This window comes from Stegastes partitus, unplaced genomic scaffold, assembly GCF_000690725.1.
Source record: "Stegastes partitus isolate 25-593 unplaced genomic scaffold, Stegastes_partitus-1.0.2 Scaffold1224, whole genome shotgun sequence".
In the NCBI taxonomy this organism is placed as follows: domain Eukaryota; kingdom Metazoa; phylum Chordata; class Actinopteri; family Pomacentridae; genus Stegastes; species Stegastes partitus.
The window spans coordinates 123,399-146,236 of NW_007578955.1; the positions used below are offsets into that span (position 1 = coordinate 123,399).

Consider the following 22,838-nt stretch of genomic DNA (forward strand, 5'->3'; position numbering starts at 1 on the left):
GTGGTTCTTTGAAATGTGGAGGGGAGGTACTTTTCTGACTCATTACAACCATCAAAATGTCACCCTTGACTGGCACGTTCAACACAAATATAAGTCGATGATGAATTCAGAGATTCATAAAAACCTCCTGATGTTTATTCTCAAAGTGTGTATAGGTCGGACAGAGAAAGCCGCACAGTAAACCCATGTGTTGCATGATGAACGGGTTCAAAGAAACCAAGAATGTTGCTATTGTAAACATTACACAACGTTACATAAGCGTTACTCTGCAACAAACTGGATTTGGCAGTCACATTTGATGTTAAGCAATTCTTCCATTTATGTAAGACAAAAAAAATGATTGAAGAATAATTGGCAGAAGAGACAGTTTTGTCTTTTGACTTCTTGTAGACCCTCATACATGGAATACTATTCTTCAAATACAACTCTTGCTCCCCACACTAGAGCAGAAGGTATAGGAAGCAGAGAACATGTCACATTTCACAATGCATGCACACAACGTAGCCATCCCTCTTGCATAATTGTTTGCCTTCCCTTAAAATATTGACATCTTGTTCCCGATGAAAGAACAGATTAAACAAGGCTGACACATCCCTTTTTATGATGAAATCCAGTTCCCAAAAATTACATAAAAGCATAAAAGGTAAAATGTGTGTTTTTTGTTTTTTTTTTCATATTCTTTAAAACAAGTCTGTAAAAAGTGCCATGCATAATGATAAGCCGGTATGTATGATGCAGGAGTAGATTTATAGAACACATTCTATACGATACAGTACACCGCCATCGTCTCTGCATAAACTGCAGGGGCCCAGTAAAGCTTCATGAGCCCTCAGTGCTGAGGTGAAAGCAAAGTTTGGCACAAGATGTAAACAGAAAATGTCAGGCCAGCAGTGCTGCTGCGAGGACCTGCTCGAGATTTATACTCACATTCGTGTATACTGAATGTTACATGGAGTGGGCTGCAGAACAAGCCGAACACTCAGCAGCTCTCCACTTGGACCACATTTGGCACCGAGGCTGTGATAACTGACAGGCAGCGGCTTCAAGAGCAGTTCCCAGAAGATTGTCCTCAAGCACAAATGATTGACTTCTGCAGTTGAATGTATCGGTTCCAACTGAGTGCTTATGAAGTAGAAATTTGAATATAAACTTGAATCTCTAATGAGTCATCATTCATGGTCAGTCCTGATAAGAAGGAATTCAGAAATTTGACCAACTTGAAAGAGGCAAAACCATGACTCAAGATTCCCACAGTGGAGGCAAAAGTTCTTGGTTCAGCTACAGAGCAGTGGTCAGAAAAAAACACGATTGTGATGCAAGTAAACCAAAGATGGAACATCAGAGCTGCAGCGACGATTCAATAAATCGATCAGCTCTCAACTTGCTTATTTTCATGAACAGGTTTGAGCTTGTTGTTACTTAAAAAAACAGAAATTCTCAGATTCAAACATCTTAAATGTGAATATTTTTGGTTTCTTTCCTCCTCGATGACAGTAAACGGATTATCTTTGGGTTTGTACACAAAACAAGACATTTTGAGGTCGTCATCTTGGGCTCTGGGAAACATTTTATAGACCAAATATGTAATGGAGAAAATAATCTACAATGAAAATAATCCTTTGTTGAAGTCCTACTTGAAAGACGAACAGAAACTAATAGAATAATAGATAATAGAACAGATAAACCAGGCTGATTCTGCTGAAGAGACAAGATGATGATGACCAGTTCATCCTAATTTTTTTTGCAATTACTGATGTAGTGTTTATTGTCCCCTATTCCATTTATTAATTTAGGGGTTTTTTTTTACATTAAGTTTGGTCTTTCTTTCAACTTTGACTACAGCTTGGCTAAGGAGTAAACGTAAAAAGGTTTGACTTGTTTATTTCCAGTTTATATTTAACAGAAGTTACTTTGTCAAACTGAAATCTAAACACTAGATTAATTTCTGCCTCCAGATTCGCTCTGCCTTGAAGAAACCTTTGTATTGTCTCGCTGTCAGAGCTATCACAGAGCGAACAGCCAGGCAACGAGAAGCGGCAAATGACGGATTGGCACACGATTCCAAAACAGGCACTGTAAAGATGAATCTGCAGGTGTTTTTTTTTTTTCTTTCTTTTTTTTTTTTTAAAGCGTCAGATGGCCTCAGCACCAAGCAGCATGAAGAAGAGGAAGAGCTGGAAGAGGAAAGGCACTTCTGAAAACAAGAGATAACTGGGCCTGGAGCTGCAGGAGGATGCAGCGCGACAGCTACAGAGGAGTCCGCTGGTCTCTAGGCAAACATGGTCAGGGTGATCCACTGTGGGGCAAGGAGAGCACGGCAATAAATCACAATGTACATGAGTCTGTAAGAATAGCAAAGTGTGGGAGGAGTTTGCTCAGCTGTACCTGAACGAAGTTTAGGGATATCTGCCCGTCTGCATCTGTGTCCATGGTCTTAAAGGTTTCTGCAGAGAGAGGAACATGAGAAGCACTTAGATTGCAGGTTTCTGCTGTAAAGTGAGGTGATAAAAAGGTGCTTATTGGTGCTTTTGCCTCTTTTTATTGTAGCTAAAATGGGATAATATGTGAAGTGTTGCATTGAGGTGCTGAAGGGCTGCAGTAATGCCACTCACTGAACATGGTTTCCAGTCTGACCAGGCAGGTGACAAAGTTGTCAAAGTCGACCGCCATGTCGTCCTCCGTGTATCGCAGGATGATCAGCTGGAACAGGTGGTTGGTCAGCTTGAAACCTGCAGGAGGGCACACAACTAACTCACAACCCAGCAGCAACACCTTTTAAATGTGCAAAGAATGCCTCGTTTTCCTTGTTTCGATGTGAAAACGAACCGCACCTGCAGATTCGAGAGCCATCCTCATCTCGTAGGAGCTCATGGTGCCCGATTTGTCCAGGTCAAACTGCCTGAATATAGTCTGGCGGGGCACAAAAGGATGGAGACATCAAGAGAGAGGAGAAACAAAAAAAATGGAAAGAAACCAGCAGACAAGCAAAAGAAGAGAACTGGCCAGCAGACAAAATAAACAACAGGCTGATGCAAGAACCGTGAGTCAGAATCAAAGCCAATATTTAGCCCTATCCCCCTGTTGGACCAATCAGAGCTCAGTCTCACCAGGTATCGTTTAATCTTTTCCCAGAGGACATGGAACTCTACCAGGCCCAGCTTACCGCTGCCATCGTTCTGAGTGGAGGAGTTAAGGAACATGTCATGGTCACTGGATGAACTTTTCACAGCATTTCTAAGCTCACAAGAGGTCAAAGCTCCAGAGGTGAGACAAGAAGGACCCAACAAACCAGTGGGCCTGTCCTCCAGATGTATGTCCAGTGGAGAACAGTTTCAAGGATACGTCCATGAGGTTTATCATACTGCGACAAGCTTCTTTTGTGAAGCCGTCTGTCTTCAGGTCCTTGTCTGTTTACAGCAGGAAGAAGACGGAAACAAAGACAAGAACATCTTTAACAGTTTATACTGAAAAACCTTCAACCAAACTGGACACATGACATTTTGAAAAATGTAAAATTAAACTGCAGCTGTAGGCAAAAACGCTCTGATGATGATGGGAATGATTTCCACTAACGTTTGCTGATGATCCTGTTCAGAATAGTTTGCAGCTCCGCCACGCTGATCTCCATGTCCTGTTGGCACAAACAGAGGTCAGTAAACATGACCTGTTCATTTACACTGAACCACTTTTCCAATCTGCACCTCCAGCAGAGCAAACGTACCGCTCCTGCCAGCTGCCGGAAGAGACTCTTGAAGCCTGCGTCGATCTGGCTCTCATCTACACGAACCTGAAACAGAAATTTGTTCATTTCGTTCTTTTATTTTCACACAACGTAAGCGGTCATGTGTTCAAAGTGTCAGTCGTCTCTTTCTTATACCTCTGTTGGAAGCTCCGCGATAACGTCATCATCCAGCTCCCTAACAGAGAAAGAAGGAAAAAAAATATATTGAAATATGTGTTAAAGCTACAAGCTCTTTAACCCTCTGATCCCCAAAATGATATTTAAAAAAATGCCAAAATTACACCATCTATCAGAGCTAGAAACTGTAAAAGCCAAAATATTTAACAGATTTTCAACTTTCTCGCGTTATATTAACAACTAATCTGTGACATGTGGTTCAGTTTGGAAAATTAACCAAATCTGAGGTTAAAAATGCGGTATTTCATCAAAATCACTTTATTCTATGTGTCTCTTTTAAAACATTTGCCAAAAATGAACCCTCTGTTGAGTGAGATTCTGTTAAAAAACAAAAAATCTGCGCTCCTCAGTGCAAATGTGAAGGCATTAGTGACAAATCTGCAATCAGTATGGAATCAATTTAAAAATATAAACAGCAAAATATCTGTTTATTTTCCAGTATTGGGAACCACTGTGGACACAAAATATTGCAGATGCTGGATCCAGGTGTTTTTCAGATTTTTGTAAAATAGATACTCAAAGACATTCAACTTTTTTTTTTTTATGATATACAACATTAAAATTTTGGATAGAAGAGATGTTTACTTCAAGACATGTTTATGCTGTTTCAGTAGAGGTGCAGGACTTTTCATTGCAGTGAAAAATGGACCCACAGTGAAGAAACACCCAGAAATCTACCTAAAAGTTTTCTCTTTTTTACAAACTTCTCATATATTTTATCTGTAATTTTTTCATTTTAGTCGTAGGTGGTTTTTGCCTGTATTGTCCCTTTGTGTATATTTGAATACCAGTGTCTTCATCACCTGCATCTCAGGGTCTCAGATGAATCAGATCACTGCTACACTTCCACATATGCGTTAGCTCCCCTGTGATTAACATCATTTCCACCTCAAACATCTTAGTTGGAGCCACTCACTCAGAGTTGGCAGGCTTCTCGGAGAAAACCCTGAGGACAAAGTCGGCCTCTTTGTGCGGGTCGAAGGTGGAGGGGACGATGATGTACTCGCCAGCCGGCAGCCGCAACCGCGAGCTGACCTCCCGCAAGTTGATGAAGAGCTCTGAGCGAGCGCTGGAGGCGTGGGTGAGGAAAAACTCTCGCTTGAGGTGAACTCCCGACCTCCCTGAAAACTGAGAGGGAAGGTCAAGAGTAAGCATTTCATTCTATTTCTAAACAATCAGAAAATGAGAAGTAGGTAAACTCATACCTCATTCGGAACCTGCAAAGACAACAGACAGAACAGATTATTATCAGCGACATAAGAAACACAGAAAAGGTATTTGTTAGTGTAAGCTGCACACAAGTGTTACAAGCTGAGTTTTCTGGCATGTTCGTACCTCGTAGACGGCGAACCCGATGGTCTCCATGTCTTTGCCTTCTCGCCGTTTCTTCCTGCGGTCCTTTTGCATGAGAGCAACCAAAAAGCTGCAGTCTGATTGGCCGGGAGAGTCTGGATGCTGCAGGTCAATCTTGAACTGAGGATTCAGCCAAAAAGTTGCTGGAAACGAGAGGTTAACAAAGTCTGATTGTTTCTTCATTCAAGCTAAAATGTTAGTAATAAGGTTTGTAAGTACTTTATACACAGTCCAGTCTGTCACGATAAATACCGAATGGCACTTTTGTGAAAAAGATTGATGACAAGTAGAGCAACAGTGATCAAAAACACTATAAGCATTTCTGAAATTATGTGGGGGGTTTTCAATTGAGAAGCAAAAAAATACATTTTCGACTCCACGTCACAACAAATCAAGAAAGCAGACTCCACTTCCATGCAGGTCACGATGGGGCATTTCCAGAATTTATTCAGCAAACAGGCCATTGTTTTATTGCTCACTGTTTAAATAGGAGTCACTGGTTCACATTCCTGCAGGAAATTCACCCAAATCTTCCCTCCCTCCTTCAGCACCAGCATGATTTAAACATTTTTATACCAAATAAAAAGTGTTCAGTGTTCCGTAAACTGAATTTAACACCATGAGGTTCTGACATGGGTCTTGTGAGAGGGTTTTATTACCAGAAATGCACAAATTAAACTGAAAATACGCTCCTATTTGTCTCCCACACTTCCCTCCATCTGCTACTCAGCAGTTCTCCCTTTGGTCACTGGGGTAGTTCATACCTGGGAAGTTCCTGCAGCCTCCAGCAGTGCTGCCTCTCCTCCACTCGCCCTGATACAGCGACGAGCTCCACTTCTTCAGCTGGCTGTTCTGCAGGGCGTCGGCCGTCAGGTTGCAGATCTCCAGACGGCTGAACTCACGCAGGAAGTCGCTGAACGACATCCTGAGAGACGGGTTATCGTTATTGTTCCGTCGCAAGTCCAAGAGTGGAACTTTGTTTTAGCGTAGATGAAAAACGACCCTGGCAATTCCAGTATATACATTCTGACACAAAGATAATACACACGTCAAACAGACCACAGAAATAAAGCAGCGCTGTGGGAAACTAACACAGCGCCAGAGCAGCGTACGTCCACCATGTCTGAGTGTCATTCTTGATGTATATTCTATTATTTTCTGCTCTGATGGCTTGAATTTCATCTTGACCTTGTAGAGCCCATTTCATTTAGTCATTTATATTTGACACTAATCGTAAGTGTTTGTATTTCAGACGAACACTCACCAGAATTCTCCGTCGTCGCTGCGGTTTTGTAGGCGACCTCTGACGGAGCGATCCACACTGTCCCACTCTCTGGAGCTGAAGATTTCACACAGGAAACATACGACTGTGTAAAAATGAACTATCCACTGACAGCGCTGAGGCTACAGATGGGTCAGTTTGTGTCAACTCTGACAGAGTTGAGGAAATATTCTGCTGCACCGTCCAGGATTTTGTACACAGTTGACTTATTCGGCTGAATTTAGAGAATTTTACACATTTTTCCAATTTCAAGGGTCAGTAATTAACAATAGCGTCTCTGCTGGAGTCACTTAATCATTTGAATCTGGGGAAATAGTTCTGTCTGTGTCCTCAGCAAATCTCATGGCTGTGGGAGCTATAATTCTGGAGATCCTGAACCTTTAATATGACTTCTCAGGTAACATGTTCTGAGGGTGAATATACAAAGATTGAAACAGGAAATTCTAAAACATCTGCCAAAATATTTTACAGAGTTTCGGACCCCAAATAAAGAAAGCACTAAAACACTGAGCTAACTGGTGTTCAATGTGAATTCACAGATATAACAATAAATATCAACAAACATTGACCCTCAGAGCTGTTGTAGATGAAAAGGTGATGGAAGCTATAGAATGAATGTCTGTGAATATGTCTATCCTTTGATTAAATACTGAAATATTTCCGTCTGGATCAAAGTTAGACATCCAAAGCCAACAATGGTTAAAAATCCACAGTTGGACAAATGGAGGAGCTGACCGATGAGCTCACTATTTCATCTGTCACAGTTTGAAAACCTCTGCACTGCATTCCCTGCTATAACACCACACTAGAAAAGTGCTAAGAGCAGCTGCAGAGCAATAAATATCTTCTGACCTCTGACCTACTCGGCGGTCAGCTGGCAGATGAACTCACCGTGTGACCACTTGATCCCAACCAGATGCTATTTTTGATATTTCACCTTAAACCGTCTGCCAAGTCTGCCAGCTTTCACAACTGAACTCAGTGAAGGACTTATGATATAAAAGTGGAAATATTAGCAGACTTAGGTTCCAGTTAGTGGATTCTTGACAACTTTAGTTCAGGCACAGCGGCCAGTTTCAGACATCAAATCACCAGAATGGAGAAGGCTGTGATGAAATCTGTACTAAAAAAACTGTCATGAGGGTTTTCTTCTATTTAATCTATTGTACAGTTGCAAATTCACTGCAGCAGTGAGAGAAGCAGCACTGAAAGTGGTCGATTTAGCTGTGATGTAACATCGCCAGAGGGCAGAACATCTGGAATTTTTTACTTTGGAACTGCATTTCTCACATTTCTCCATCCTCCCCCACTGTTCTGTCTGTCTGTCTGTCTGACTGGGACTTATTTAGATCTGAGAACGCAGTAATGACTATAAATACACAACAAAGGCATTTTGTCAACCTCACGATATAAGGTTATATCAATTCAATGCAAGACAAAATAATCACCAAAGACTCTCTGAAACAGCTTTTAAATTCTCTACGGTGTCAGTCTGCCTCAACAGGAAATTAGGCCATTTGTGTTTTCTGTAATAGGTTGTGTCATTTGTGTCCTTGATTAAATCTTACTTATCGCTCCAGGCTCCAGTCCATTCCACTTCCCCCCATGGGTTCCTGATGCGAACCAGCTTTGTCATATTTCCTCTGTACACCACCTAAAGGCAAAGAAACACACCTGACGTTCATGTTTCCGTTTAACTGCCTCTTCGGGCTGCACAAATGGGCCGCACACAGTCATGTGTTCCTACTTCAGGTTTGTCCTAAATAGGATGTTACACTCAAGTCATTTCAATCAATTGAGCATTTGGTATAAAGCAGAAATTAGAGTTTATCACGTGTTCTCATGTGAGTTGGACTTTACTCATCATGTGAGAAAGATATCAGGGATGATCTCTGTTTCTAAGTGTCTTCAGCATGACTAGATTCTCATCTCTTTATTTCTAATGACAAAAAGAGAGGATTGAGGGGATTATTTGGAAAAAAGCATTTAAATATGTAACTTTGCTACATTAAGTTTTTAGAGGAGAGGGACTTCAAATCCATAAATCAAATTCAGACTACATGTTCATCCATCATGCATCTGCTCAGTTTCTGGAGTTGTCAAAGTCCAGTTAGTTATGATACATGTCCACTGACCTTCTGTGTTACGACTCACCTCGTCCACACCAGTCACAGAGTAGGCGTGTCCCTTCACCAGCTTCTTGAACGTGACGGCCTCCCTGTCAAATGAGCCGGAGACCTGAGACGGAAACAACACAGAACGCACAAGTAAATAAAACAGAGGTCACCGACATCCACAACAAGATTCACAAAGTCAGTCGGATGGCAACAAAGACGGGAGGAAATGTATGTGTGTCCTGGAGCACCGCATGTGACGGGGTTAGTGACATCTACAGAGAGCGGTCACGGTCACTGTGGATCATTGATTCACATTAGCAACCTTCACAGAGTGACAGTTGCGTTAGAGAGACGACTGTCACTGGGTGCTTCAGCTCATATAAACACAGACATGGCACCAGTCACACCATGGGTGGAACCTGATGGAGATGCAGCACGATCTCGCCTGTAGACTGAATAACATTCTGAAAGAACAACATAATGCTTGAGAACACTGTCGTCAAACTTAACTCCTTATTTATTCTGCATACCATCAGTTTCCTTTCAAGTTTTTCAGGTAAAACTGTTCACACAAAGTCAAACCTAAAGCAATAAATGTGGAGTGTAAATGCCATATTTTACTATTTCACCTTTTCTGGAGAAGACAGTGTGTTTACTTTTGCTTTTATCTGGCAGATTCGTACCCAAACTGAGACCCACAGGGAGACATACTGATCACAGACAGACAGAGTTCAGTCCTCCTTGTCTGCAAACATATGCTTTGCTCAAGTGTCCTTGACATACTGAATTCCTGCCAACTTTAACGTGTTCTCCTCAATCTTCACTGCCCTCTCCTGGTTAAACCTTGTCTATCTCTAACCTTTCCAGCCTTTTCTTTGCTGATGTCCAGCTCACTCTGACCTCCAGCCTCCCTTGAGCAGGGTCAAGTTAAAGAGAGTACACCATGTCATACACCATAAACTAGCTCCTGATCGATTGGTAGGAGGCACTTTAGTTCTGCAACTTTTTATCATTAAAATAAATTGAAAATGAATATATTTTCTCATGTATCATTTAAAATAAGAGCTGAAGTGCCTTTTACCAATCACAAGAAACCAAAAACCTTAAACTAATTTAAAGTATCATCAAGATTCCCAGAGTATTATCACACTGGAAAAGCTGGAACTGTAAATTTTAAGTAGTTATATGACTTCAGTTATTGTTTAAACTTGCATGTATGGCATTAAATTAGTGTAAAGTAGCTAATTGTTGTGCAGAGCGCTGAGACTGAGAAAGGCTGACCTCAGCTGCACAGGGTCATCTGCTTTTACAGTTAAAACCTGCAGGAGGGAATGAAAACTGAGGTGATGAATTGTTTTCATTATATTTACATCAGACAATTTTAATATTCATATGATTACTTTGACAGCGTCATTTTTGAACCTGTCAATCCCAGATAAGTGAAAGGAATAGTTTGGCATTTGGTGGGGAAGCTCATTCACTTTCTTGCCGAGAGCTAGATGGAAAGATCGATAGCACTCTATTAATACATCTGGATGACAAATGTACATTCAGCCCTGACTGCTGCTTAGCTTAGCTTAGCACAGAGAATAAAAACAAAGCAACATATCTAACCTAACCTCACTAATGTACAGGTCGTATCTTTTTTGTTTAATGCATACAAAAAAATAAATAAACCACATGTGGTTTTACAGCAAGAACTCTTGACGTTAAATTAAACCTGCAATAAGTGTCTAAAATCACCTAAAACAAGCTGTGGACACAAACTGTCATCTTTTAAGTTTGCAGTCCAAATAAAAAGGTTCCCATTTATTGCTTTTGTCAATTTCATTTACAAGCAATTTAAACGCCTCAGTGGCCGAGATGGGAAAGTCAACTGGTGCCTGTTCCTCAGCGGTCAAATCTTTATAGGAGAATGACAAAGAAAGAGTCACCGTAAAAAAAAAAAAATTCTTGACTAGATTTCACCAGAAAGCATGTAAGAGACAACTGGAATAAGGTTGTTTAGATGAATAAGATCTAAATTGAGCTTTTTGGCCATCAGTTTAGACACCGTGACACCAAACGCTACCCACACACCATCCCCACCATGAAGCATGGTGGTGCAGCATCATGATGTGGCGATGCTTCTCTGCAGCAGGCCCTGGAAGGCTTGTAGAGGTAGAGGGTACAATTTTGAAGGATTAGTTGGATGGACTGGGTAGATTTTTTACAGCTTGTTTTAGCTGAAAACAACACAATAGCGCCTTTACTCTTCTGTAAAAGGCCGAGTGGCACTCTAACTAGGTTGAGCCGAGTAACATCTCCGTGTCACTTTTAACACGGCACAAGTCTGAATTGTTTGTGACTGCATGAACAGATACACACCCACAGGATTACAATGCACTGGTGGAGAATGTTTTTATGTAAAGTGGGCGACACACAACTCAAGGAAGTAACTAATTCCCTCCATTGTTTTGGTGAAGTCACAAAATGTGCAGTAACATGAGAAAAACAACCCCTGCATTGCCAATCACACACTTTCTATTTGTATTTTCACGAGCTGCCCTTGCAAAGGTCAAACTGTTACATGCAGTATGCACACATTTAAAACATGCAATTCTGTCATAATATTGCGCCTTAAACTTTGACCAGGTTCCTCACATAGTTGTTGCAGTCTGTAGTGGAAAATTTGAAGTAAAAAGAAGAAGTATGGTATTTGCAAAGCAGGATTGCCCTTGAATGGGCTGTTATCTGTCTGTGCTCTCTTTAAGCTTGTTTAGACTCACATCAGGCAGTGTGACGTATGTGATGAATCTTTCGCGGTGCAGAACAAGTGGTACTAGATTTCCCATAGAAGGCATTGGGACATTCAAAATCTTCTTCTGGCATATTAAATAGTACAGTAGTACGAGTATTGAAATGCACTTTTAGAACATCCACCAAGTTGTAATAAGCATTCTGTGGTCTCATGTTTTATACTTCACTTGACTGACTGTCCAATCTTGTGCATATTGAAAATATCATGCATGTACCGTGTCTGTCTCTGTCACTGTCTTGTGTATAACTGAATGAAGCCGTGAGAAACATTAACATAAAAGTGTCCTATGTCTGAATGGTATGCCATGTCAGAACATGACAGTAGTGATAAACAGCCTGTGATAAATCTGTGTTAATTGCCCATTTTCTCGGGTCAGAGGGTGTATGATTGTTGCGGTACTGACGTCAATGGAGCAGCCAAGCAGTGATCCTCTGTCTACAGCTCTGCCGATGATGCTGTGGAGGTCCGGGGGGGCTTTCCTCAGCTCGTACATCTCCGTCACGCCGCCTGTAAAGTCCTCAAATCCCTCTGATGTGCTGCCGCCTGACAGAGCTTCATAACAGCCATTCAACCTGAGACACGGCAAAAGATTAAAAGCTTTGAATTAGCGCATAGAGAGTTATTAGCTATGTGAGCTTACATGGAGGCCAGAATTAATGACAATACTGCAGAGCTCGATGTGTCTGTTAATGGCTGTTGAAACTGTACAGAGCGTACAGTTTGTCCTCAGCTCTCACCGCTTCACACTGTGCAGAGCTCCATATTTGAGCATGTACCTGCACAGAAACTAAGCCAGTGTAACAAAGCATCAATCTCACTTTTACATCACACACAGCTGGGAAACTCTCTGAACTTGGCAGACACACACTTCTATGAACAATGCAGCGCTTCACTTTCTCTAACCAGATTTACAGCTGAGACCACAGCTGTCTGTTCAAGCAGCTGGAGCCTTAAGTTGTTAATGCCTTTTCATCAGCGTCACGTATTTCTCACTTTGGCACTTTCTACATCCAATTTTCAGATTTCAACCAGAAATTATTCAGCCTTGGGATTCAGCTGGAATTGAACCTCAGTTAAAATCAGTGTTTGTACTTTTGAACTTGTGATTGATTGTTTAGACTACGACTTAAGAAGATACGACACATTTATATCGTGGTGGATTTACTATAGGTATTAGGTGCAAACAGAAAAAAAAGGCATTTGTATTCTCTAATATCGCACATTTTGCTGCACAAGCTTTCACTTTAAGGTGCAAAAATCAAGCTAAATGCATGTATCAACCTAAAACACACCTGCTGATTTTACTAAAGTGGAAAATAAAAATGACGTTACAGGCAACATGCATTTAAGGATATGGTGTGACTGCATCATCATCATCAGCCTTTCTCCACTGCTGCCCTGTCCATCAGTCTTACTTGGCGTAGGCCTTTTCCAGCAGCGCACTCCAGAACTCGGTTCCCTCTGCTGAGTGGACAAACAGCAGCTTTCCATCCTTCACAGGCAGCCGGTCGTCGATCACCACCTGCACCCACTCACCGAACTGCCAGAACTGAAAGACAGAGAGCATAGAACACTATTAGAACAACATGAGCATGGTCCGATGTTCTTGTTGGGTTCTCAGTATGACTGATTCCTAAATACCTTTGCTGGATTTAATTAGAATTAGTCAAAAACATGGTTCTGACTTGAGGACATGTTTCAGAACTCTGCTCCAGAAAATGACACAATACTTCGGCTGGTGGCGTCAGAGGTCCTGGCTGCAAAGAACGACTAAACAAGTGCTCTTCATAGGCTTTCATAACTGTGAATGGTGTCGATGGATTACCACGATCTCTAAGAAATCCCAAATAAGTCGAGTTAGAAGTAATGTCACTTTGCAGGAAGCCAAACTTATAGTGACATTCTTTGTTTCTGGTGTACATTTTGACAAAAACAAACCAATATTTTCTCATGCATGTCCCTATTTAACTTAAAAACATTGAATATTTCCTATTTGCAACCTTGATCAAATGCAAAAATCTAGTTTGCAGCAAAAAAATACACAAGAAAGAAAAGAAGAGGAAGAATATAGGGTAGATGAACACAATATGTCCGATCTGAGAAAGGATTTAGGCTTCTATTGCTAAAAATAAATCAGTCAGATGTATTTTATTTCTAGTGTTTAGTCCAATTCATTCAGCTGGATGCATCCACTGACAGATGTACTTTCATTGATCTCAACTTACACCTATTTAAAAACAGAACAAAGAAGACAAAATATCTCTTGTTCTCACACAAATGAGACAGATACTGTAGATATCAGCCTGCTTCTGTGATTCAACCTGATCTCGTACATCAAGTCTAATCCTGAGTCTCTCCAAAGCCTCCAAACTAATGACTTTTTCTAAACCAGTCCTGCAATTCATTAGTTCACATTCCACAGCGGCTGTGATTCAACCTGCCTGCACTCACTTTTATTTACCTGCTGTCAGTTGTTTACAATAATTCTCAGGCACAGAGAACTTGCAGAGATCCGGCTCATCAAGTCAACTGTACAACACATTAAAAAAAAACTCAGACAAGCTCACTGAAACTTCTTTTAATTTTCCCTTTGTGGGTTTTGAAATGTCTGTCAGATCTCCAGGGCAAGATGATGAACCAGGAGGCACAACAAAGGCTTGCATTGAGGGAGGTGAACTGAGGCAAAATGAGGGCAGGGTGAATTCTGAAGTGTGATATGAAAAAAGGCTCTCTGAAAAGCTGCTGTTCTTTTCCCACATGACATGCAGCTATACGCCTGTTGTCCAGAAGGGGGCAGAAGAAACCAAGTCAACATTAGAAGGCTGAATGAAAGGGAGGTGGGGGGGATATGGTGTAGAGCCAGAACAAAATAAACTGAATCAAGTGTCCCAGAGGCTCTGTTGTTGACTCTGCTGCTCCATAGAAACACAACCAAAAAATATGTAGGAACACTTAACGGTTAAGCTCGATACTCGCCTTTAGAGCTGCAGATTTGAGTCACTGCGAGTTGCCAATATTCAGCTCTTTATATTTGTTTTAATGCAGTTGATCTGAATCAAACAAAAACCTCAGAACATACTCTAACAAGCCTCCTGATCACAGTCACAACAATAGAAATGCATAAAAGCTCCGGTGTTCTTGATGTTCTATCATCAAAGGTGTAAGTTACACAATGGAAATATGACATGGCTTCAAATAGAGGCCTCCTACACCGGACTGCAGACACTAATGCAGCTACATATTCTCCTTTATCGTCCTGCTTCCAAATGTCATTGGTATTTTTGACACCCAAAATATAGAAATAATCACTAGAATGCATAACCTGATCTCGATGATAAAAGCCTCTCGTCACTTTGACTCACGTGTTCTTCATTTTAGCCGTTTGTGAAGCATTTTAATGTGCAAATATTGTGCAAATGCAAACTGAAAAACCAGTTGCTCTTGGACGTGTATAGAAACCCCCGAGGCACTAATTTGATAAAGTTTGTGCAAAGGAAGCGCTCACAGTGCAGTAATCATGTCTTGGTCTTATGAGGGGAATACTTCTTTGTCAAAGTAATCAAATTTGTAGAACAGAGGGTGGAACAGCACAAAGGAGTTGCAGGAATGTCATTTAGCAAACAGAGGAGCACAGCTGGAATGCCTGTGCATGTATCGGGTTGCACGTTGGGGCAATTAGCTTGTGTGTGTGTGTGTTTTTGTGAGCTTACAGAATGCACTTTTGTGTCATTTGTGTTTATGTGCAGCAAGAAGACAGACAAACGGATGAATAGTTGAATTCTGAAGCCACCTCTGGGAGGAGCTCTGTCACAATACAGCTGAAGACAACACACACAAATACAGACTTGCCCCCGGCGAACATGCAAGCACACACAACTTCTTGTTTCTACTCTTCGACACTGCTGGGGCCTTTATTTCATGGTTACGTGGGAGCGACAATCCAGCCTCACTGAGGGAAGTCAACTCTTAGCGCATCTGTGTCAAGCCTTCAAGCCTGAGAAATCCTCGCTTCAGTTCAACAAACTGTCAAGGCTTCCTGAGAAAAAACACGAGCTATAATAAGAATATCATAAAGGATTCTGCCCTAGTTAACGGTTTCATTTGTTTCTGACTGAGAAGGCTGAGATTGCCTGGTTCATAATTCATTCTTCCTCCTTTTGTCTCCCTGCCTCGCTTGTTCACACACACACTCCCTCCTCTCTTTCCTACTTCTTAAACCAATTAAGTTTCCCACAGCCAGCACTCATAATAACATTTTGGGATGACTCATTCAGGTTTGGGTAACTCATCCAGAGGCTTAAAGGATCCAAATGAATACAATAGGAAATCCTGGGAAGACTCAACGGCACACAAATGCAAAGTAAAAACCTGCTCATGTACTGGCAGCAGCACAAACATCTTCAAAAGAGGATCAAGCAAAAACTCGGACCAGCAACAGGGAAAGAGGACGATGAAACTGGGGCAACAAGCCACTTAGCTTTCATTCATGTACAGTTCCACATACGACACATGCATGCGCGGCTTCGGAGCAAATCGAAGCATTATTTCTGCTCATTCTAGCAAAGAGTGATACATCCATATAGAGGACAGCTGTATTCGACAAAGTAAAAACGAACACAGTGTCTCTGGAAGTAATCAGTGAGCATATTCTGCTTTCCCTTGGCTGACTTCTCTGTAACTGAGTCACCAGCCCCGGCAGACTCGTGTAAATGAGAGCTCTGTGTGTCTGTGTCCCGGTATTTATCGATCTGCCGATATCTGATGAGTCAGCAGAGCAGCCCAGAGCCGAAAGGATTTCAGCGTCTTTCTCAAGGACATCCCAGAAAAGTGGACAGTTTCCAGCTCAGAGAGGATCGGGTCTCAATCATAGTCGTGAGTGTCTGAAGTGTATGCATGTGTGAAGAATGTGCAACTGCAGCCAGTTTGATTTGTCAGTCAGCCTGTTCCATGACTGAGCAATCAGGCTGACATCAGGGATCCAGAAGGGATACTAGGCCATGTGTGTGTGTCTGTGTGCGGTTGTGTTTTATCTCGGTCCCTATGCATTTGTAATAAGCGTGTTTGATGTGAGGGCTTCCTTGTTTCCTCCTCCTCCTCCCTTCTCTTGGCAAGCTGACAGTCTGGTTGGCAAAACGTTCACTGCATCAAACGGCTGCAGCCGACTCAGCTCAAAGTGCTCCTTGACAAAGCAGCCTCACACGGAGGGAAGTGATTGTTGACGAAATGTCTTCTCAATGTTTGTTCCTTTACTTAAGCAGCAAAGCAATACAAGACTGAATTTAGTTTTCAGTCTGCAGTTGCCTCTCACTCGTCTCTCCAGCTGCTTCTTCATGAAACATGAAAGAAACATGAGCAGTGTTTAGCAACACTTTTTAGTTCAGTCCCCCCAGTCTGTATTACAGACACGCTGATGGGCTCAGCGGAGATAGGCTTGACAGGGAAACACTCAGGCCCAGATCAGGAGGCATGTGACATCACGAGACAGACACGAAAGAGAATAGAACAGTAAGACTAAGCAAGAATAGACTTCCTGCAGTCTAGCGTGCTCTTTTCTAAAGTTTAAATAGTTTCAGATGTCCCAATTCCTGTTTCTGGCACTACTATACTGTATGTTGCATAATCACTCTAGGACGGAGTTTACATGCTATAATCAGCTACAACAGGTTTGTTCACTTATAAAGGGGAATACTAAAGCTTAATTAAGCCACTTTAAAAAGAAGCAACAAGCAAGTTCTTAAAAGGCAATACTACATATTACATAACACACATCTGGTAAATCACACTGTTCACTTCACTTTTCTTACCACAAGCGTAGAACACAACGCAGCCTGAAAAAGCACCACAGAAAAAAACACAGCTTTGTATAAAAAAAACAAACTACCTAATCATTCCAGGATGATTGTTTCTTAACAAATAGATTTAAGTCATCTGGTGAACATTCTTTTCTAGCTATGTTTACAACAAACACCACACATCCTGACAAATACACCATCCCCACTGTGAGAAAGGTGGTGGCAGCATCATGATGTGGGGATGCTTCGAGGCAGCAGGCCCCGGATGGCTTCTAAAGGTAGAGAGTAAAATGAATGCAGCAAAGTACAGAGGTGGACAACCTGATGCAGCCTGCAAGAAAACTGCAACTTTGGATATTTGTTGACCTGAAACAAAAAGCCGAAGCTACACAGAAATGGTTTAACAACAACAAGGCGAACGTTCTGGAGTAGCCCAGTCAGAGTCCAGACCTCAGTCCAACTGAGAACTTGTGGTTGGACTAATTGAATTATTACTAAACAAACAATTCGACACTTAGATAGACTACAAATGCTGGTTGCAGAGATTAATAATAAAAAGTGCCTGCACACTCTAATCAGAACTTCCTACATTTTGGTACCACATTCAAATCTAAGGCGCATATTTATAAACCACTGCTGTAATACATTTCCCTATCTTGTGCTGACCTGAATGGGTGTGTTGTTCTCCTGCTCAACGCACTGCAGCATAAAAGGGTTTATGATCAGGCCAACACCTGTGTCATTGCTCCAGTGTGTAGCAGCTGCGGTCACACATTTGGTTTAGTGTGTACATCCATTGTGTGTTTTGTGTATTTGGTGAAACACAGTTCTGCTGATAAGCCTCAGCTTCCTGTTAAAAGTATTTAGTATTTTTGTCACAAAGCAGCCGGACTGGTCCTTCAGACAGGAGGAGATACTGAGCTACATTCAGCACATCAGACAGAGGATCAGCGTTTGTTGCGTTTGCTTTGTCAAGATAGATGTGACTATTTAAAAAAAAAAAAAAAATGTTATCTCTGATAAAGAAATGGGTGTTGGCCAGTCTTGAAGAGTGTGCTTAAATCAGTATGACAGTGAGTCAAACCCCCTCAGGTGAAGTGTATTCACTGGCTGACTGGGTGTGGATTCGTGAGGTTAGTTATCTTGGATGACTCAGTACAGTCTGACAAGTGAAAAGAGGAGCTCATGACAGAAACACTGTGTTTGAAATCCCCCTTCTAGCTGAGAAACTCTGGGGAGAGAAGGAATAAATTAAGCCCTTTGCTAAGTGGCACAACATATTAGGTACTGTTGAGTATAAGAGCTCACATCAGGCCAACAACTACTGGGTACTGAAAAATCTAGCTTTCATTTCCCAGTGATTCTATTGTAACATGATACAATGTGCAATCGAACAGTTCAGATTCTGCTGCTGTTGCACAGAAATGGAGGGCCATGTGCATGCAAGAGATGCAAGAAGCAACACTCATGAGTAGAGATTATGCATGATGTTGTGCAATCAAGTTTTTGTGGGCACTTGCAGCTGTGAATTTGCGATTTCACGATGGACCAGCACCGTGTCAAAGTCTTTGTGGAACTCTGTCTACAGGCCCGTAATAAGCTGACCTTTGGCGATGATAGGTGGGTCTGTGGCTACGACACAGAGGTCAAACAGCAACAAAAAACCAAAATCACTTCCCACCCAATTCATCAGAATTATCTCCTTGTGACTTCTTTGTGTTCCCCAAAATGAAATTCAAGTTGAAGAATCGCCATTTTGACTCAGTGGAGGAGATCCAGAAGGTGTTTGACAGAACAGGACTTGCAGGGAGCCGTTCAAGTGCGGCAGGAGCGCTAGGAGCAGTGTACTGCTGCACAAGGAGAGCACTTTCATGGGGATGATGAAGTCCTGTGAAGTTTTTGCTGTTTACAAATGTAGATTCTGAACTTTCTGACTGCACCTCATACGACAGACGGAAACAACAAAAGCACATCATAACTTAAACAACAGCTCCTCCAGACTCTAATATCACAAAAAAGCATTAAAATAAAATCAGGAAATCCTCACAGAAGAAAGGGATTACTTAAAGTGACGGTAACATTATAGTGATTCACTTTTTTATTTATAATGAATTAAACAAATTACGATATCAGCACTATTTCAAATACAAGGAAAGCTGCTTTGTGGACAAATGAGTGAATGGCTGAGGGCTTCTTGTCAAAGAAGGGGGTATAAAAAAAAGGGTAAAAATCTCCTGATAGTATTGAGGACCTTGTGCTGACTCAGCGTCAAAATAAAAATGTCATTATAAATCCAGCAGACATCATTTAGTGCAGCTCCAGTTTAGCCTAAAAGAAAACTTCAGGTTTATTTTGGTACCTTAACGTTTGTTAGAGATCAGAGTGAATCTCTGTGTCACATTCTGGACAGATGCTGCATAAAATGCCATTCATGGTATTATTAAAAACTTTCTATTAATATCCACAGAAATGAATGAGGTCTGCTTTAGCATACTTGATCATCTCATTCCTCAGTGTCCTTGTAGACGTGATAGGATGACAGTGATGTACCATGAAAATCTTGTAGGTGGACGTTTGGATTAAGCCTATGCAAAAATAATCAGCTGAGAACGCTAATTATTTCAAGCGAAACTGAAGCGAATCATAAGTAGCGGTCTCAGTAAACTCCATTTGGACTGACAGCACAAATCATCTGCTCCCAGCAGGCTGAGTGTGGGCGGTGTCTGCTGCGTTTGTTGTGTTTGTATCGTGGGCATATTTAAAATGCAGAAAGTAAAGCTGTTGTCACCTGGAAGTGAAAAATGCCGGCGTATCCCTGCTGGAAGCCCTGACCATGAGGAACCACTCTGTGGAGAAGGTCGTCGTTTAAGGTCAGCGAGGCGATGGCCGCCAGCAGCCAGCAGTCCCCTGCACACACAAACACAGCGTTAACACCCAGGATCAGGCCTTAAGAGCAGGAAGTCAAAGGTGTCCATCATGACGAACATGAGTGACAGCAGGTTGGTTATGAGGAACAGATGCTGGACTCTGATTTTAAATGTCCCATATGGTGAAAATCTATTTTGTGGTTGTTACAAAGTTGAAGGCGTAAAGTAAAAGCTGTGAAGAGGTAAAGACATTTACATATGCCATAGCTGTAGCCACACACAAGTAACAACAACAGCTATGAATCTGAGGATAGTTTAATGCATATTGATTGCACAGACAGACATTAAAAAGCTGTCGTGTGGTAAAACTGTTTTGCTTCACGCTGTCAATCACAGACACAGAGAGAGTCTTCTTCCTGAAGGGGGCGCTGACGGCAGCAATGCAGCTGACGCCTGTTCAGAGCAGAACTAAACCCTGTGGTTACATGGTCATGGTAAAATGAATCATCATTGTAGCATTTTATGAGGAGAAAATGAAAGACACATCCTGGGGACGTGAGACACTTTCATTCATTTGCTGTAAAGTGTCACAATATGGGACCTTTAAATAAAAACAGATTCCTGCAGATCCAGTCCAATATATGTAAAGAGCTTAAACAGTCACTTTTGTTCTCTTCATCGCTACATGAAGTCAAATACTTATTTTATGTAACTGTCTAACTGCTGCTGAGATAAAGCATGAATGCACTTGGAGGCTCGGTAGGAAGACACTCATAAAATTGGAATTCACCCATTAACAGCTCAGTAAAGGCAAGAGACAGGAACTATGTTTGCACAGGCTTTGCCCTCTGGGAAATGGGAGAGGCACTGGGCTTGTTAGAAGGAATCCCACTATGGGTTTGAGCCACAGTAGTCCTTTCTGTTAAGCTTTACTGTATTGCAAAATTTTCCCGGCTGGAGGTCGGGAACACCCTGACTGACGTAGTCTTTTTTTTTTTTTTTTTGCAGTTTCACCACACATGCAGGCTGTGGTATGTGATCTGAGATACTCCCATCACAGTTGCTGAGTCGTCTGCTCTGTGGAGGCTCTTGATTGGTCTATTCTCATGTCAATACCGTTGAAGGTTTCTTGAAACTTTCAGTTTTGTTCTTGCTAGAGTTTCCTGTGTGTAACCCTCTGAAGCTTAAATCCTGCCTGCAGGTTCAAAAGGCATGTTAGAGCCAGAAACTGTAATGACAGAAAGAATCAACAGACATTTCCAATGGTCCTTGAACTACTCATTTATGATGTGACTTCCACAAGAAACTTAAATCTCAAATCTAAGCTTCAAATTGTAATATTTCATTCAAATTTTCCACACTGTGTTTACACTGAGCAGAGAGAAGACGAGCACAGAAACAATTCAAAAAGCGGTAAAATATCTGGAGTACACAGCGTTCTCATTTATTCCCAGTATTGGTTACATCTGTGGGCACTTGAAAAATGTTGTATATGTCGATTTCATCTTTTTACATTCTTTATAAATCAAACAATCAATGAAATTCAACTTCTGTCTTTACTTCCTCTTTAGATTTTTGGCGTGATAATTGTGTCATTCTGCACAGAACACACGCCTGACTTCTCTCTACTTCTAGTCATGCTTCTTCTGTTTCCATAAATGTGCAGGACTTTGTATTGCACTAGAAAACGAGCCCACGGTGACCGAACAGGAGCAAATAAACGCCCAGAAACCGCTTTGGGTTCAGAGGGTCAATGATAAACTGCGATACCAAAGTGATCCAAGGAGACATTTCAGGCCATTTAGCTTTTATGTGTCACATGCGTCCCCTGATAGCGGCGGGTGGGTCATCGAACAGATAAGCTGATTCCATCGTGGTATATTTTAGTTGTCATGCAAAACAAAGCGAAATGTTTCCTGGCTTCATGTTTTGAGGTTTATTGTTTTGCAGTGCAGCTGCTCCTCTGACAGCGAAGGCAGCTTCAGTTCAGCATTTTATTTGGCGATAGGGAACGTCGCTTCCTGTGTTGGCAGATCTGCTGAAACGGACGGGAGGGTGGCCTTGTTTACAGATGTGACGGAGAGAAACAAGGCATGAATTATAGATGGAGCTCTGTGTCGAGCAGAAAACATCTCAGGCAATAAACTGTTACTGGTACTGCTGAATTGACTTTTATCTCTGTTCTCTGTTTCATTGCCATCCGTCACCATTTGCTCATTTGTTTGCTCATTTTTCGTCTCTTAACCTCTGTCTTATTCATATCAAAGGCCACACAGGTGCACCTGACTATTTCCTTGTCAGGTGCAGCAGCGTTCACCGTGGAAATAATCTTGCACGTAAAACCACAAGTGATTGTTTTTATACTTGAACGGATTACAGAAGCAGACTTCACATATTATTATTTTAGTGTTTAAAGCTGCTGGTAGGAAGATTTTATTACCTCTGATTCTCCTTGTTTCCAGTCTTTATGCTAAGCTAACCAGCTCTAAGTAGCATCTTCATATGGAAGTGCTCACAGGTGTTACCAAACATACTAAAGTTAACTGATGTACTGTATATATTTTACTACTTTGATTTTTAATTCATTCCCACACCTCTCTGCTCTGCTTTGTGGGAACACAGCCTGCAGTTCAACCTAGTTCAGCCACAAATGTTCAGAATTTTGGTCATATGACTGATGGTCACAGCTGATTCACGCATGGTTTAGT

The 22,838-nt window shown here is 41.6% G+C and overlaps 1 protein-coding gene across 3 annotated transcripts in view; it reads right to left on the minus strand.

Moving 5' to 3' along the window:
• Window positions 1-100: 100 nt before the first annotated feature.
• The window catches only part of capn1 (calpain 1), a 32,074-nt gene continuing 9,336 nt past the window's right edge, over window positions 101-22,838 (minus strand). For all 3 annotated transcript variants that reach the window (XM_008297489.1, XM_008297488.1, XM_008297487.1), the window contains 19 exons: window positions 20,052-20,170; window positions 12,887-13,020; window positions 11,875-12,043; window positions 8,709-8,792; window positions 8,123-8,208; window positions 6,537-6,611; window positions 6,037-6,197; window positions 5,255-5,415; window positions 5,125-5,136; window positions 4,836-5,047; window positions 3,878-3,917; window positions 3,722-3,787; window positions 3,574-3,631; window positions 3,343-3,407; window positions 3,108-3,176; window positions 2,832-2,910; window positions 2,613-2,729; window positions 2,386-2,444; window positions 101-2,296 (listed from right to left, as the gene is read on the minus strand). In XM_008297489.1, coding sequence (XP_008295711.1) covers window positions 2,270-2,296; window positions 2,386-2,444; window positions 2,613-2,729; window positions 2,832-2,910; window positions 3,108-3,176; window positions 3,343-3,407; window positions 3,574-3,631; window positions 3,722-3,787; window positions 3,878-3,917; window positions 4,836-5,047; window positions 5,125-5,136; window positions 5,255-5,415; window positions 6,037-6,197; window positions 6,537-6,611; window positions 8,123-8,208; window positions 8,709-8,792; window positions 11,875-12,043; window positions 12,887-13,020; window positions 20,052-20,170 — 1,793 coding nt within the window. In that variant the 3' untranslated portion in view covers window positions 101-2,269. The remainder of the gene's footprint in view (window positions 2,297-2,385; window positions 2,445-2,612; window positions 2,730-2,831; window positions 2,911-3,107; window positions 3,177-3,342; window positions 3,408-3,573; window positions 3,632-3,721; window positions 3,788-3,877; window positions 3,918-4,835; window positions 5,048-5,124; window positions 5,137-5,254; window positions 5,416-6,036; window positions 6,198-6,536; window positions 6,612-8,122; window positions 8,209-8,708; window positions 8,793-11,874; window positions 12,044-12,886; window positions 13,021-20,051; window positions 20,171-22,838) is intronic.